General features: G+C 32.3%; 1 protein-coding gene across 1 annotated transcript in view; it reads left to right on the top strand.

Moving 5' to 3' along the window:
• ELP4 (elongator acetyltransferase complex subunit 4) overlaps nt 1-19,054 on the top strand; it is a 209,652-nt gene that overhangs the window by 75,222 nt on the left and 115,376 nt on the right. The window contains exons 7-8 of the mRNA XM_045523771.2: nt 3,139-3,327; nt 18,937-19,045. Of these exons, the coding sequence (XP_045379727.1) occupies nt 3,139-3,327; nt 18,937-19,045 (298 nt within the window). The remainder of the gene's footprint in view (nt 1-3,138; nt 3,328-18,936; nt 19,046-19,054) is intronic.

Genomic DNA, 19,054 nt, shown 5'->3' with positions numbered 1-19,054 from the left:
TGAGAATACTTATGTGTGTTTGGCAAAGCACAGAGATTCATTTACAGATGGCTTTTCATCCATGTTACAGTTTTTGTGATGGCCCATGGTATTTAATACAATTTTATTTTGCTCATTGTTGCTCCATTTTTGGTCCTAGCTAAGATTTATGGGCACCATGTCTTCTCTTTGGTGGCAGTGCCCGTCTGGAGAGGTAAATTGGTCCCTGACAGACACCTCTCCCTACTCGCTCTGGTAACTATGGAAACAGGCATGTCATAACAGTTCCTATAGTACAGTGTGCAGAGCTGCTGCTCTTGCAGGATGATGGCACATCTTTTAAGAGCAAGAAATTTTCTAAATGCAAGAAAAGCAAAGGCAATAGCAGAGAGATACACTCATACTTACATGTATATCTATATGTACATACACATATACACACACATCCAAAGAACCTTTGAAAAGTAAGCTATTATTGGAATAGAATGAAAGATTTGTTTTCTTAGTTGTTTATTTGAGTGTGAATCAACACCATTTTCAGTAAACAATTTTACTGGAAAAATTTTATTTCATGAATATTGACAGACAACAAATGGGAGCTGGTTTGGGTCTCTGAACCAGAGGTTCTATACCTACTGACTTTCATTAAGTTTAAACAGGTTTGAGATAGGCATTTTTATCATGAATACCAAGAAGGCTAAAAATAAAAATTTAATTAAAATATACCAATAAGCTGTTATAAATATATATTTCTAATTTTATAAGGACTAAAATATTGTTAATGAACTTCCATAATCTTAAATTATGGATTATATCACTGGCTAAATTATCTAGCTTTTACATCTGTCTCAGAAACTTTAAATGATTTCCAGAAGCCACAAAAATGCATCTAACAAGCTACTTCAAAAAATAGTATTCCTGAATCAAAATAATATTCTGACACTGAAATAAATCCTCCTTTTTAAAAGGATATTTTCATCTTACTTTCTCTATCACTACATTTTCTACTAAACTAAACTAGCTGGTGGCAACAAATATAGATAGATTATAAGACACAGAATATTATATACTACCATATAATTAATATTGGTAGTAAGTAAAGTATTGTAGCTCATCTGTAAAGATATTTGGAAAGGAGACATTTATAAACTTCTGTCATAATTTCATTTGTTTTTAATTTTTGACTCAGATATCTAAGAAATATATAATAAATGAAGTTTGAACATTGATTTTACTTAAAGTACTAGATTAAATATTTTAGATCTCATAGAAATAAATTTATTTATTTACTGTTCAGCTATCAGCAAAAGTTAATTTTTTAAATTTTATTATGCCTCATAGTATGCCTGCCCCCTGGTTATACAGTGTAGCAAAGGAATTATATGCCTCAAACAATACAGGAAATGCATGACTCAGTCTTTGTTTTTGCAATGCTATCATATTTTAAAATACGGAAATGTATCTTCTGTGTAGAAGTATTATGCTCAATTATGTTCTGATGTGCTGTGCACCTACTTCACTTAAATTCTTACCACTTATTCATTCTTTGACTTAATATTTTCATTCTTTGCAAATGTGTGTATCAGTGTAACTGTCAAAGTCACTAAACTGTGGTTCTCCTGTGTCTGCACCTAACAGCATTTTTGTTATAAACTTGTAGCAGGCACTTTTTGATACCACAGTAGTAGACAGTGGTGACTGTGGTTAAAATACAGCTGATCTGTAGTTTCTGAAATGTTAGCAAGGTAAACAATATGACACTGCTCTTCTTTTACCATTAGATTTTATTCTGATATCTAGATTTTGGGGGGAAATTTTGTCTCTCTCTTTTTCCAGACTGTTCTCTCTGTTAGGAATCTAACTTAAGCTACAGTTCATGAGATAACACATTTAGGGATGGCAAAATGAATTTTAGTCTTACCATTTTGTTTAAATTCTGAGTTTCTAAGTAATAGAGAAAAATGAATAACTTATGATCTCTCACAGATACCTTACAAGAATTCATTAGAAACTTATTTTCTAACATGTACTATGATGCATCTTAGTACTTCATTTTACTCAAGTAATGCAGGATAAAAAGAAAACAATTTTTATAGACTGTAGAGGATCACAACATATGGTATCTTAGGTGGTTGTCTGTTATAACCTCAATGCAGCCAGCAAAGAAAATTGGACCAACTGCCTTGTTAGTGTCATTGTGCTTCAGGTCCTTGGAGTGAGGAAGTTTTTCTCAAATGTTCTTAGACCAAATTCTTCTTTTTTTAATCTCATTCTTATAGTTTCATTCCAGGCCATTGTATCACTTTACATATTTGAAAATTATATGATCTCATAGAGCAATGTTCTATTCTAAATCACTTTTTATTTTAGAGATGAGTAAACTAAGGCCTAAGAAATGTATGTGTTTTGCCCAGAATTATACATCTACTTACTTGCACAGAGCAGACTGTGAGTCTCTATCTTACCTATCTTAATAGCTACTGTTCCTTTAGGTTTTCCTCTTCTAACATTTCAATGTTTTATTCATTCTTTAACCTTTTGTCAATAAATTCTCCTTAAAAAGAAATTATTATTTTAAAACAGCTTCAAGAAGAAAAAAATAAAGGCAAGTGTAAAATGTAAAACCCCAAAACATACATTTTTAGACTTTTCTCAAACAAAATAGTAGGCAGTGGATATGATAGAATTTATCTAAGAAATATCGAGCACTTTGTCCTTTATTGAAAGATAGAATTTTGTAATGGTTTGTAAGCATTCTAGTTTAGATTCTCTTTTTTATTACCCATGATTTGTTATATATTACTTTAATTGACTCAAAATATAATTCTTAGAGCAGTCACTGTTAAAATTTAAAAATGATGAAAAAGATTGTGAAAACAAAACAAAAAAAAGCTTGAGGCTAGTGATACTCTTCAAATTTTCCAAAATTAAAAACAACAATAACAACAACAAAGCAGTTGTGCCATTTTTTTTATACTCTGGTGATCTAAAAGATTTCCTTTATATTGTCTTATTATGTAAAGCTTTTTTACCACATCTGTTGACATTATCTCCCTGATCTGTTTTGAATAAAAATAAGAATGGGCAGATAAAAGTAAGAGAGGTATCCTGTTTTCAATAAAACTTGACGGACTTTTCCTCTCTCTCACTTTCCTTTAGAAAAAACAGAAAAACATTTTAAGAATAGGAATCCAGAGTCTGGGTTCACCTTTGTGGGGAGATGACATTTGCTGTACAGAAAACAGTGACAACAGTCATGGTCTTACAAAGTTCCTCTTTGTTCTCCGTGGTCTTCTGCGAGCCTCTCTTTCAGCCTGTATCATCACAATGCCAACACACCTTATCCAGGTAAGAGCTCCTCAGAACTATTTTTCCCCGACTAGTGACTCATACTAAAGAGCAATATATAAATGCTTTATTAATCTGATGAATTATTTTCATGTGCCATTTGGATAAAAGAGAATTCAGATGCTTGAAATGCCAGAACAGCAAGATGTCTTTTAGATTAGATTATTCAATTCTTGCGTATTTGTGGTTTTAACATTCAATGAGTATATGATGATTTCACCCTTACTCATTTTATTGTTTTTTTCTTTGATGTATTGTGAAGCTAGTATCATTGTGATGTGAGGTTGATTTTACTGTGGTATCTTTTCGTTGATCATAAAGCTGATAGATCTTGAAGAGATATTTTTATACCCATGTTCATAGCAGTATTATTAACAACAGCTAAAATGTGAAAGCAACCTGACTGTTCATTGACAGATTAACAAATAAGCAAAATGTAGCAAATACATACAATGGGATTCAGTTCAGCCTTAAAAAAGAAGGAAGTTCTGACACATGCTACAGGAGGGATAAATCTTGAGGACGTTGTGCTAAGTGAAATAAGTCAATCACGAAAAGACAAATACTGTGAATCCACTTATATGGCGTACTTAGAGTAGTCAAAGTCATTGAGACAGAAAGTAGAATGGTGGTTACCAGGGGCTGGGTGGAGGAGAGAATGAGGAGTTATTGTTTAATCAGTACAGAGTTGCAGTTTTACAAGATGAAAAGTGTTCCGGAGAAGGCTAGTGGTGGTGATGGTAGTGCAACATTATGAAGGTATTTAATACCACTCAACTGTACAGTTAAAAATGGTTAAAATGTTAAGTTTTACATTACATGTATGTTACCACAGGAAAAAAAAATTGAAAAAAAAATGCTAATCTTAGTAGGACTAATTCCCTTCTTCCCTCCCTGTTTCTGTGTATATTCCTCTTCAAGCTACACTCTCAGAAAAAGAGACCAGTCTTTCCAAACAAAAAGAGGGGTCTTTGTAAGATTTCCTCATCAGTTCAAAAAAGTCCTTTTTTTTTTTAATTGAAGTATAATCAGTTTACAATATTGTGTTAATTTCTGGTGTACAGCATAGTGATTCAATTATACATAGATCTTTATACACATGTATATATTCCTTTTCATATGCTTTTTCATTATAAGCTATTGTAAGATATTAAACATAGTTCCCTGTGCTATACAGTAGGACCTTGCTGTTTATCTGTTTTTTAAATATAGTACTGAGTATCTGCAAATCCTGAACTCCCATTGTAATCACTCCCCACCCCTTTTCTTTTTTTTTTTAATTTTTTTTGGTGGGGTGTAATTTGGTTTATTTATTTATTTCAATGGAGGTACTGGGAATTAAACCCAGGACCTTGTGCATGCCGGGCATGCACTTTACCACTAAGCTATACCCTCCCCCACTCCCCACCCTTTTTCTTAAGAGCGTTCAAAGGGAAAGTTTGGGATTATTTCCACAGTATGTATGTGTCTATATCTATATATATCTATACATTTTTTTTTTACTATGACATGATAGTAGAAATAAGATATCTACAATGGATGGAATGTGAAAGTCAAAATAACTAAATCACTGAAATCATTTTTTCTAATGTATATACTAAGATGCTTTGATTTGGAATGAATTACAGCAGAGAAGTTTTGAGTTTTATTTTACTTCTCTAAGAAATAGCACTCATAACAATAATGAGAGCAGCTAGCGAATAAAAAACACTTTAAGTTGAGACCTGACAGTTCTTACAGAGTTTTTATGTAAATACTATTATTGCCTCTATTTTACATATTAAGAAACTGAGGTACAGAGAAATTAAATTAGAACAAGGTTAAATACTTGAGAAACCATAATTTGAACCCAGAAAATCAGATTCCAGTACCATATTATGGGAAAACTCTACTAGAATATGTAACAGATTTTTTTTCTGGAACTCATTCTCTCAAAATTTGTAAATCTCGAATCTTGACTCTTAGAGCTAGAAAGGACTTGAAGGGCTCATCTAAGCTAGGCTCCTGTCTTTGGACACATAAAGCATTATCTCTGTTTTACAGCTGAGGTATGAACTTAAATGACATACTCAAGCAAATCAAAGAAAAAAGAACTATGCTTGGTGACACTCCAAAGGTCTATGAGAACTTTGCATTTAATTAAATTAACAGAAATATCACAAATAATTGAAATTTAGAGTTTTCCAAGGAATGTAGTACCTGAATAAGAACAAACATATAAATCAACGAAGTAGAATTGAGAGTCCAGAAATAAACCTATACATCTATGTCAACCAATTTTCAAAAAGGATGCTAAGACCATTCAATGGGAAAAGAATAGCCTTTAACAAATGACATGGGATAACTAGATAGCCACATGCAAAAGAATGAAGTTTGGACCCTGACCTCACACCATATACAAAAATTAACTCAGAATGAATCAAAGACTTAAATGTAAGATCTAAAACAATTATGAAATAAATATATGTGTATTTATAATTTTTCTATTTATTCTAAAGGTACTTAGGCAAAAAAGAAAAGAAAAAATTTTTTTCTAAATTTTGGAAGTGATCATCATTATTGTTTAGAGTTTCCAAACCTATTGTGAATGTTTGTGACAGTGATTCCTCTAGCCTTTGTGTAAAAGGGAACAGCAGTAATACTATCAGAAGACCTCAAATCATCCTATGTGCACTATTGATTAAATAATGATTGAGATGATAAGGTAAACTGCATGTCTGAACAATAAGCAATGTTTGAAATTTGGTATCCTTTTATAACTGAAAGAGATAAAGTTTATACTTTTTAAAATACCAGTAAAAACACTATTTTGAAATGGAAGTAAAGAAACATAAGGTCAGACTTTGGTGATGAGTATACCGTAGTCTCTCCCTGAGACAGTTTTGCCTAGCTATCATATAATAGTCTTCTGACCCTAATATCAGTTGAAATTTATATATATATAAAATTATTCCCTTGCTCTTTGAACATGACACCCAACTACATTTTTTTATCAAAATATTTACAAAAATGTAAAACTTAACAGTTTCCTTAAATCAGTCATGATATAAATAGGAGATAAAACTCTTAAAGCTCTTAAGGACTGGCAAGGAAAATCACAATGTGTAGGCTATGGAGAGCAAATAAGAACTGGAAGCAGTAAGTTTACAAAGTTAATCAAAGATATATGCATACACAGAACCAGGGGACTGTGAGTTTATTTCATAAAAGTTTACATGGTGATTTCTACAGGCCAGTTGCAGTTAATATTAATGAACTCATGTGATACTTATAATAACCCTATATTGTTGGTGCTATCATTTCCATTTTACAGATAAGAAAAGAAAGGACAGAAAATTTAAGTGACTTTTCCAAGATCACACAGCTAGTTGAGTGGCAGGATTTAGACCTAAGCAGTTCCCCTCCAGTTACCATACTCTTAACCACCATACTATCCTGCTTATTCAGTGGAAGTACTAAAGTAGGGTCAAAGTAAAGAAACAGACTGTGTCAAAGTAGCACTGGATGATAGAAAGAGCCTGGGCTTTTGGAAGGAGATAGACCCAGTTAGTTACAAGGTCTCAGTCAAGTCCCAACCTCCTCAGCCTCAGCTTCATCTGTAAAAATTTGGAGAATTAGCAATACCAGTGCTGGCACATGCTAGGCACATTATATGTTAATAATGCATGATTATGACTTACACAGGCCTCCAAAGTTGAGAATTTGAACAAAGATCAGTCTATAAAACTAAGGTGTACGAGTCCATCAAAGTAATAGAAACCTTCAGCTTTCTGTCCCTGCTTGTGAAAGACGCTGACAAGATCTTCTCACAGGTTTAACAGGTGAGGAAGCATGGATGAAGTCAGATGGCCATTGAAATCTTAATAACATCACCTTGTTGTAACATGACTCTTTCTAACATACGTCAGCCTCCTCTCCACTATGACCAGTGCCATCCCTGCAGACTCTAAGTCAAGGTTTAAATGGTGATTGAATAATTTAGCTTATTCAATCAACAAATATTTATTGCAAGTACTATTCCAGGCATCCATGGGGATATAATAGTGAGCAAGACAAACAAGGTCCCATCCTCCTGGAGTTTTTCCAGCAAATGTAAATGGGAGGACGGATGGGGCAGCCAGTATATATAGGTATTTTGGATGCTTGAGCTTAGAATTTGATAGTAAAGTAGATTCTGGCAGGAAAGAGAAATACAGTGTGATATCCCTGGAAATTCTGTCATATACTTAAACATTTATAGATAATAGAATTGTGACACCTTTATTTGAATACATTATATAAAGTAACACTAGATTGAAAGTATATAAATTATCTATTTCTCTTAGATTGGTAAAACAACCAATTGGTGTTCTTACTTGAGTTATTAGCATTCTGTCAGACTTGTACAGTAATGATTAGTTACCCTTTATTGTACTTTTGGCATGCTTCCCATGTTTAATTTCATTGTAGAGAAGGAACACATAGTTAAGGAAATTGCAAAGAGGGAGAAAAGTTAAAATAGGGAAAATAATGACATGGATTCAAAACTGACTTTAACTTATTGTTGTTATAAGACTTTTGCAAGTAGAGTGAAAAAAATTGTTTTACATTTGCATTTGAACTATTTTGTCTTCATTCCTCACAACTTTGAATTTGAAATATCTTATTTCCTTTGAGTTAAAGATTATATTCACCACAGCATAGGAAATAACAAGCATGCATTGAAACATGTATAAAAATAAATTCTAAATATCTGTGTGGTGAAAACACTAAGATTACTCATTGAATATATTATGAATGTCTTAAAACATATATATGTATAGTCTTAAACAATTTTCCATGAAGCAGTGATATTACTCATACTGTCTCTTGCTAGAATATAGTTTTAATATCTGCCCAAAGACACTGTATTTAAAATGTATGTGAAAATGGCCAAGTTAAATACAGACTTTGTTACATGCTGAACTATGGAGTAAAGTGTCATTAGAAGGAGCAGAACTACGGACGGCTCCCCTATACTCCAGCATTACTCAGTTCCCAGATCCCTGCTGTGTAGTTGTTCCACTCGCCAAGAAGCCTGTTAAAGAGCCCCCAAGAGCATGTGTACAGCCCTCCATGTTAATAGTTAATTGGTGAGGATGGCAAGATGAGAGGACAGCCGAACATGTGGTCTCTCAGACTCAAGCAGTAGACAGACCTTTAGTTATAATAACAGCAGCTGCTCACATTCTCACAACTCAACTGTTCAAAACTCTGTTGTCGAGTGGAGGTCGTTGTGGATAAAAAAAAAAAAAAAAAAAAAAAGGGAGAGAGAAAAGGTTACATCTAAGAAAAGTAACTAAAACCCTACCTTGAAATTCTTCCTTCTTTAAGGAAGTATGGACCATTATCTTAAGTATGAGAATAATATTTCAACTTTTAAAAACTGAAGTATTAATTTCCATATTAAAGGTTGTTATATTTCAGTTGCATTGAATATTCTGCTGCTTTTCCCCCATGTACTCAGAAACACAAATGCTTGTGCATCCTTCAAAACTTTTTAATGAGATTTTTTGCACAATGATAACTTTGAAGCTGTTCCAATAGGATACTGTTTAATTTCCATATCTAGCAAGATATGAATCTATAACGTTTTCTGGTCTAAATGAGGACTGGCTTACTATTAGCAAAATTTGTCATCCACCTCCAAATTATACAAATATTTTATGCCTTTTAAGTTAATTTTATTTTCAATTCCCAGTGACAGTTCTGCCTAAGAATAAATGGTAACATTTATTCTTTTGGGAAATAAAAACTTAGTTTCATGCCTTATTATGATTATATCGACAAGTTGAAAGGAAAATAAATTTCCCCTAGCTTATGAATTTTATTTACACAATCTCTGACAAGTTGTTCTTGGTTTGTATTTTTTACTGATTGAAAGCACTTTTACCTGAAACTGTTTGTCAGAAAATATTGAAGCACTTAGAGTTGTAATTAAAATAGGGAAGGTTATTTTTCTATACCTTTCTCACAGTTTTCCTTTCAAAAAGAAAATTTACTTTTTATCATTGCTAATGTATTCAAGCTGTCATAATCTACACTTTTAAGGCATATTTAAATATAAACAAGCTAATAAACTTCTCCTTAACTATAGTAATGCAAAATGAAAATTTCCTTATTACTGACAATAAAATATGAAATAATATTTTCTCATTTTACAATAATTCCTATTCTTGCCAGCATTTAATGTATTTGCCTGTAGAACATTAGTTGGTAAACTATTTAAACTTTCTTTCATTCAGAACAGATTTCATTTCATTCAGAACAGATTTTTGGAAATTAGCCTATAACATATTTTTATTTGTCATCATTGGCACTTGGTCAGTAATAGCCTTACTCAGTTTTTATCATATAACCACTATTTTCCAATAATTTGATCTGTGGAATCTTTCCCCAGCTATCTCACTGAAGAAAACTGTCATCAGCATTAGTTAGCGTATACCAAGAAAAATTCATTTTCTTGAAGAAAAGCAGGAAGGCCCTTACTATATTTCTCCTGAAAATTGAATGAGGTTTTATTTAGTGTGTTATTTTAATTGATAAATTTTCAAATCGATCTTCCATAATATTAATATATTAAAGCTTTGAACCCTCTAAAGTAAGTGATACAGTATGTTTTAATGTAGAGAAATTCAGAACAAACCTTTTCGCATCCATGAACTTTTGTGTTCATGCCGAATATTTTAGCATCTAAACTCTAAGTCAAGCAATGGATGGCTTTAGAACTAACCACTAATGTGGGATTATGAAATGTGGACTCCAGGGGTCTTGTGAATTTCTCTCAGTGTGAAATCTTTTATTCTTAAAACAAGAACTGAGAATAATTGCATGGTGAAGGAACAATAGACTCTTGTGAGTTTACAACTATAAAATTTTGGAAAATATTTTTTATGTAATTATTGACATAAGCATCATTAGAAGAAAGCATAACACCTTCTGTCATATAACTTAATCTATTTTAAATGATCCTTTTAAATGTACTTTATTAAGGAGAATAATATCTTAAATGGTCTTTTAAAATTCAGTTCATTAAGACTATTTAAGGATGAAAATTAGATTTAATATCTTGATCATGACTATCAGTTACTAAAGGATAAATTAAGATATTCTAGGTATCAATTTTTCATTAATTCCTAATCAAGATATTTTAACTAAGAATCTACCTTTAATTTTTCTATATCTTCTTGACTGTTCAGATATAGGTGGCAAGAAGTTAACATTTTTAAAAATTTAAAAGGAGGTAGTTTTTTTAAATAAACTGAATCATATTAAACTCATTTTAATTCTACACCGTATTTGTTGATTTCCAGTCTTTGAAAATAACTTCATACAAGTCTTCTAGGTTGTAAACAGAGTCTGTTTTTCTCTGCAATAACAAATAATACAAATGTGTTTCAACTCTGCTACTGTAGGCCTGGAATTTATTAATTTTTATAGCTCCAGGTTTTTTCCTCTGTTTCATTTTGCACATGCTAGTATCTGATTAATTTTTTAAGTCAAATCTTAGCTTGTATGCATTATGTATCTAATTTGCTTTCTTGGTAAAGGATGTTTGAAAGTTTTTACACAGATAAACTCCAAAGTATCTGTAAACAGTTTCTGTCTATATAGATCATTAGTAGCAGTATCTGTGCCATTTTGTCTTAGTGTAAATATGCATATTAAATAAGGACAGGCTACTTAAAATTGGCAGTAATGTTCATGTACATCTTTAAGAGAAAAAAGTAGCTATTTAGAAACCTTTTATTATAATTATTCTAACCAAAGCATGTTCAATAAGACATAAAATGAAAAATAATTTTGGTTTTAAATATCTTTTTGCTTTTCCCAAAATTACTTTATGAAGTTTTGGTTCATGCAGTGATTCATACTATAGTTCCTTGTAGTGGTGGTGGTTGTTTAAGTACTATTTAGAGCCAAAATTTTTGAATATACTAGTGATAGAAACAGTGAAATGTCTCATCACAGTATGGAGATTGAGTCATCTGTTTGGGCATATGGAATCTTTGGCTGCTGGACTGCATAGTCTTTATAATGCCCAGTGTCCAGGCATGGACACAACTGTTCTGGGAGTAGAATCAGGGAAGGATTCTGTGTTCAGTCTCCTTGAACATGATAGAAGAAAAAAGGGGGAAAGATCTTTAACATTATTTTTCTTATTGACTATCCTCTACTACATCATTTTTTTGTGTACAGAAAAGACGTAAAGTTTTATTTAATTTTGTATTAATTTTACAAATAAAATTACTAAGCTTTTTACCTTTGGTATTCCAAGGTTTCTGAAAAATACCTATGAGAAAATGAAAAGTTTTGAATTATTCCTGTTTATATACTTGGATGCATACCTTCCCTTAAAGAAAGATTACTGTCTTCAAAAGAGAGTGATACTTATTTCCTAATATTGAGACAAAACATGCTTGTAACTAATTGTAATTTAAAGCTGTTTAAGTACTAGGTCATATATTATATCCTAACGGTATGTTTTAGCCCTTTGCTATTAATCACATTATTATTACTATGTAGAGAGTTCCTGCTTCTTTAATAGTGTTTTCGCACCCTATGCAGTTAATCTTTAATGTTGGGGAGGACAGGGGGAGAGATTAAATTAGCCTTGTAACCTCTTTCTCTTCCAAGCTGATGATGGAAAATAAAAGCTCTTAGCCACAAAATGTAACACTTAGAATTAATATTTAATTAGACTAGCAAATTGTACAGTGTGGCTGAAAGCTTCCAAAGAGTTGTTAGTGCCACAATTGACCTACAGGTTTAATAATAACTCACTTCTAGAAGCAAGTGCCAGTTCAGCATAGCAGAGCCACTGTAAGAAAGTCCTGAGAGATTAAAATCAGCAAACCAAATGGCAGGCAGGGATTCCTGGGATGGAGCCTTCTGGAAAGCTGGGAGCTGGAATAGCTTTTAAGCCAGGATTCAGATGAGAACAGTGGGTGAAAAAGCTGATCCCTCCTGTTCTGGGAGCTTCTGGTTGTAGGCCAAAATCTTAGAACAGATTTTTACTAAATGTTTTTGCTGCAGCTATTAACTTACATTGAAAATCAAATATTGAATAATTTTTCTGTAAAATTTAACAAAATTTTTGTGTAAACATTAGTTCTTAATTTCTTACATATTAGTACATAATATCTGTAAACTCAGATCATTAGATTATCAGATAGGTTTGGCGCTGTACATCTATGCTGTTTTGCTGTGACATGCTGTTTCCTTGTTCCCTGTATAGTTGATTTATATGGTTCATTTCTATATTATTTCATTACGGGGCATTATGCAGAGCCTGAGAAAGAGACTGTGAAGTCTGTAGCCCATGAAATTTTTTTCTTCAAGAAAGTGTATATAACAGAAAACATAAATCAAAGGCATTTAAAAATTTTAAAGACCTAATATTTTAAAAGCAATGCTACATTTGCTTATGCTGCAATTAAATTACAAGATAAATAATTGGACCTCCTGGTGAAACACTGGATCCTTATATCTCTGAGAAATTAATCTGGTGAAAAATAGGATACCATGAATCTGAAAATGCTCAAACACAGAACAGCCAACTGAAAAAGGAGCACCTTACATAATTTATTGGTTATATCTTAAATAATTAAAGGAAAGCTAGTCATTAGTTAAAAATTCAAGCAGGTGAGAACCTTGCCAGCAGAGGGAGTAGTCCTGTCTTCCGTCAGGTTCCCATCATTTTCCCACCTGCCTCAGCTTTTTTCCCAGCCACTCTCCCATCTGGACCTGGCTCTGTCAGCCTGTTCCTGATGACAGGCTATAATTTTATACTCAATATGGGATTATTCTAAGCTGATTTTAAACTTCAGTATCTTTAACCTACCACTGCATCACAAACATCAGCTGGATGCTCTGTTTGATATTTGGATATTAGCAATTGTTTCTCCAGGCAGGGTGTGAGCTTTTGGACATCTGCGAATTGTGTTTTAAGGGTTTCATGTATAAAGTAGTGAGCAACAAATTTCTGATTTAGGAAGTTACCCATAAAAGATTTAAAAATATAAGCAAATTTCCATATGAATAATTTCTATAATATGAAGCTAAATGTTGTATAGTTTATGAAAAATGCCTAAAGTTAATTTTGAATATTGTGCCATTCTGTCAAGCCTATTTGTTACAGTGTTCACTTCATTTATAAGACTTTTCAGAATATGTAGGTTTTTAAAAATGTTTTATAGAGTAACCTACTGAAAAAGAAAACTGATGTAAACAACTGTTCTACAAAGCATATAGTATTTGAGACCAGTGTAAATATAAATAATATTTCTGAAAATGACATCATGTGTTCTTAAAAAAAAGATACTTCAATTTTAAGGAATCAACATTTTCATACCATTATTAGAATACTAAGTATATGATCAGATAGAAAACACACACAAAAAATGACTCCATTGCTTAATCCTAGTAAAATTTGGCAACTTACTGAGCAATTTCTTTTGGCCTTGAGATAAGTATACTTACCATTAGCTTCTTTGTGAATATGTTTTAAGCATTAGAAAAGGGAACCAAAATATGTTCCTTTTATGATTTCCCTACATGACTATCAGTATATGATGTTACCAAGAGAGTGTTGCAGTTAGAATTTTTTTAATTTACAAAAGTTACTCCATATTTTAAAATTAACTGTGTTTGACCTTGAATAAAGTTCAGTGTTAAATGTGGGAAGATTTAATCTAATACCTTCATTAAGGTATTAACATTATTATTAAAATTTATTAATACAATTTTGCTAAAATTATATTCTTTCTTAAACTCAAAATAATTATGAATATAATTATTTCCCCACTGTCAATTTTCCTAATAAAGTACAAATCTAATCCACAGAAGTAAGCGGAAACTCTGAGGAAAGCATATAAAAAGTTACAAACTGTATAACTTTTAATTTTATTTATTTCATAGTCTTGATTTCTATAGAATGGAGAACTTAACAAGCATGGAAAAACAAATACCTCATTAAATATTCCTAGATTATTCCTTTCATTCAAGTTTGTTTTTTTTTTTATTATGTGACAAAGAAAAGTCAAAAGCTCTAGTATGTTTATGTTTCTATGCATATCATTCCTCAGAAAAGGTTATTATAACCTGAACTGTTAAATAGAATACTTGCTTTTCTTGTGGGGATTCCCTCCCTGCCATAGAGACACACATTGTATCACATAGTAGGGTCAAGCATAAAGTAACTTAAATACTTCTGTAACTTTGCATTTTTAACTTACTAGTGTTTTTGTGCTGTTGTAGTCCCAAGTGTGCTGTGTGTGCCTGGAGCGGTACCCTTCATGTTGTGTTTGCTGTCTTTCTTATTTGAGTAACCCAAGAACTTACTCTGATTTGAGGCATTGCATAAGTGCTTTATGTCCGTTGGTTTATTCCTTTCAAGCTTCTTGATAATTAAGTGATTGGTTAATTACTTTTTAATTCTTTTGTTAAAATCTTTCCTTAGAACTGTATTTTACAGTGTTACAAACTGTATCTTTTCTATTGTTGAGATAATTAGGTCCAAGAAAATAAGGAAACATTCAGGGTTTGATGTCTGATTGTTACTTGGTTACTCTAAATAGATGTCTCAACAGTTTTTATTAGAAAATGGAGGTAGCTCTATATGGCAGTAGTTGAATTTTTATCTCTTAACAAAGTTCATAATTTTGGCTTTATGAGCTTCAAATTACAAAAGAGCATTAAATTAATCTTCCTTCATTAGAAATCTATTTAATGGATTTGGCGTAGCCTAATAAAAAGAGGCTACCTTTCTATAAAAATAAACATTCTGTGGAACCAAGCAAGGAACAATCAAAACAAAAACTCTGAAGTTTTTTGTGAAATTAAAATTGGAGTAAGAAGGTAGTCAACTGGAGAATCTGCCTTTTTTATTTGCAACAGCATTTGACATAATTTAAATTTTAAGTAATTAAGAAATGACACTGCAACAGAAAGTTTTAAGAACCTTTTATGTAACTTAATACAATGCTATTTGAGACTGCCAGCTAATTCTTAAAACTCCTGGACACTGGCTCTCTTCTCTTCTGGCTTCTCTCCTAGTCATGTCTTGGCTACTATCCAGAGCTGACAACTTTCACCCAGGACTAAAGGGAGATTTGTCTAGTATAAGAAAGATTTTTGAGTCATCCTAGATTTTCACATCCAGATGGGCAAGAAGGAAGGGGTGGCGGTATCATTATACACATTTGGGTGATGTCATTATGCCATGCATGCAGTATAACCATTAATTTACCCTACTAGTGAATCCTGAATGTTTTCAAATGTTCCTTATTGGCAACTATAATGTAACAACTTCAAAATAACCACAAAAATTATTCAAAATTTTTGTCTAAATAATAGAAACACAAATACCTTTTCTTCTCCATTTCTAACTACATACATATACTGTAGACCAAAGAGGTTTCACATCTTGACTTATAAAGCACTTCGAATCTGTTAAGATGAGAATACAGAAATTCCAGTTTCAGAGTCGTTGCTAAAATCGTTGTGCTAAAGCTTTCTGAACACTGCAGACAATTTATTGTCCATAGTGTATTCCTCCTAGAGTGAATTGTGATTGTTACGCTTTTAAGGAGTTTTTTAAAGCTGTTAATTTTAAATTCTTTTAAGTAAATTCACCTTTATCAAAAAGACCATTTAGTATTAATATTAAAATTTGAAAGACCTTTTGACAATAGTGGTTTAAAGATATGATTATATCAATATACCATACTCCCTATGAATCTTGGAGGTATAGAAGTAATCTATAACACTAATTGAACTTTTTAAAAAAGTACGTATATGCCCAAGTATATTTTATGCTCCTACAAATAACTAAAAGACTGAATGTGTTTATAATTAAGATAAAGTTTATCTCATTCAGAAACTTAGATGTTATTCTTATATAATTTCCTGTGCTCTTTACTTTATAGACACTTTTCAGATATCTATACAACTTTCACAATTAATCTGGTTTGCTACATTTCATAAACTATTTTCCACAATTGCTGTGCTTACTGCAAAAGCAATAAGGTCACTGTTGAATGTAACTGATTTTATGGTAATAATTGAAAGTTTATTCTTGTTCTAATACTTCATGAAAGCTTTTAAAGTAGAATTTAGTTTGTAATAAATAACCAATGTAAACTTATGAAACTTAGAAATACAATAAATGAAATATATGGATCAGTTTCTGAGATTTTTAGATCCAGGCTGTCTGTATCTTTTATATTTATAATTCATTAGTTTCCCTCTGCAAAGTGGATAACTTTTTTAATCTCTCACAAATTTTTTTTAATCTCTCACAAATTACCTTAAAAACACATAATGTAGATAAATATTACAGGGTGTTAAGTGGTTTATTAGTAAATTTTAAGGTTAAATTAAGGGAAAAAAACACTCTCTGAAATAAACAAATGTCAAGTTGACCATTTAAATATGCAGGACCTTGCTTATATACCAATAGAATGGAAGACTAACTCCCTCCTTAAATCTTACAATTTCTATTATTCATATAATTGAGAAAGCCCTAGTTTATATCACTGAAATCCTGAATAGTTGAGTTCTAGCAAAAATTGACTTCTATAATTTTAGGTTCAGATATTTAGATACAAAGGCTTAGTCTTCTATTTATAGATAAAAGGAAATCTGACCTTTTTGATTAAGAAATATTGTCAGTAGCCTTTATAAGTGCTTGTTCATCTGAGGTCCATGCCAGGAGTACTCTTCCCAGTTGAGTTTATCCTAAAAATGAAATGATAAGAGTCTGCTGGTTGTTATCTAAGATTCTTCTTAATGGGAGAACCACATGGTTATTCTTCATCTCCCACTTGTTCTCACCCTCTACACCCAACTCAGCCATACCCCACCCCCACCTCAACATTGTTCAGTACTCAGCACAATGAATCATTTTCAAGTTGACTCATTGTGAACTGTCTCCCAGCTGTTGGAATGTCTGGCAGACATTTTTGTTTGGGTGAAGAATAACTGGCTGTAACCCAACCTGGATGAGTTTGATAAAATGGTCTTTGGCTAAAGAAATATTGAGAGGAGCGTGTTTATGGCCTCTGAAACCCCTGTTACTTCTGGAGTAGGACCATCCCCTGTGGCATAGAACTGAAAGTAAGGAATCAATCTGGATTATTTTCTCACCACTGAATGAAAAATTGCTTTGGAAAAAAAAATAGGCATTTTCAAATCATGTTTGTTTTTCTTTACTTGGTGCCCACGTGATTTAAAATATTAAAGACAATTAATGACAATTATTTTTACTGGCTCCTTTTAAGAGCCTTTCAAAGGCTGAAACATTCTTTTTATAACACACATTTCTACTTACGGAGGAGTTTCAAAACTGCCCTGGATGTGAGTTAACCAGTCATCTCAGCGTAATGCTTAGTGACAGAGGTTACTGTGTATTTCAGACCAAGTCAAGTAACATTGACCAGTCTACCTATATTTTTCATTCTTACTCAATCTTTAAAAGAGGACTTCAGAAACAGAGGAATACTAGTGAGCTCAATAGTCAGTCACATTCTCAGAAAGTGAACTTACTGATTGTATTTGGATTTTCCTTAACAGGGGATACAGCATCAGACTGTAAATTTTCTTGACAGTCTCATTTTCCCATCCTTTTTTAAAGATTAGTTTTAAAATGGTAGACATTACCAATGTCTAAATCAGGAGTTTCAAAATTATAAAATTTTATAAATTTTTTCAACTTATCTAAATCTTCAGATCAAACATTTTTCTAAGATGTTATAGCATATAAAAGAGTTTTCTGACCTACACCCTGTCAGGGGTTGTAAGGAATACTCAATTTTTATTAAATAAAATTCAAGAAAACCTACAGGGTATTAAGTGATTATATTTTTAATGATTATGAAACCTGGATATTTTAGAACTTTGGCTACTTAAAGTATGATATTTTTTATAATGTACTGTTCAGCCATATTTTTGGTTCAGGTTCAGTTGTGTTGGGAAGGAAAGGGTAGGCTACTAGTCTAGTGCTAGTCATCTACCATCTTTTCTTTGCCTTTATTGTTATCCCAGAGCCAAAAAGCAGCATCTGGAAAGAGAACAGGAGACTCCAAAGCTAGCCATCCTGCAGCCTCTTAGCTGGCCTCTTCCATGTTTCTGATCTGATGCAGAGGACCTCAGCTGTTACAGGGCTGGGACCTAGTCCCAGTTGAGAGATGATAATGGGACCTTGCCTCACACGTTACACCATACTACATATTGCTTCTGAATCCTGATGTTTGTCTGATTTTCCAATGGACAGTGGGTAAAGTAATTTGAAAAATAAGTGTATGAAGATAAAGGTAGCCTTGCCCCTTAAGAGAAAAACTTTCTGTAAAAACTAAGACATGACCCCTTCACTCTTCAGATTAGAATAGGGTACCTATATGGGTTGGAATTCTCAATTAAGGGCATATTTTTGCATCCAGTTTTCTGCCTGTCATAGCTTTAACTTTTCAGTTATTTCTCTATGTTGATGGTCTATCTTCTCTACAATTTGTCACTGAGATGGCGTAATGGCATTGTCTAGACGGCATACTTTTAAATTTAACATGAGTGTTTTGTTTCCTTGTTTTACAGAATAAAGCAATTATTGCTCGTGTTAGAAACTTGTCAGATATAGTAGTTGGTCTGGAATCATTTATTGGCTCTGAGAAAGAAACCAACCCATTATATAAGGATTTTCATGGTAAGCAGC

Source organism: Camelus bactrianus, chromosome 10, assembly GCF_048773025.1.
Source record: "Camelus bactrianus isolate YW-2024 breed Bactrian camel chromosome 10, ASM4877302v1, whole genome shotgun sequence".
In the NCBI taxonomy this organism is placed as follows: domain Eukaryota; kingdom Metazoa; phylum Chordata; class Mammalia; order Artiodactyla; family Camelidae; genus Camelus; species Camelus bactrianus.
The sequence above is the reverse complement of the archived record's forward strand: the minus strand, read 5'-3'. Positions and strand labels throughout refer to the sequence as shown.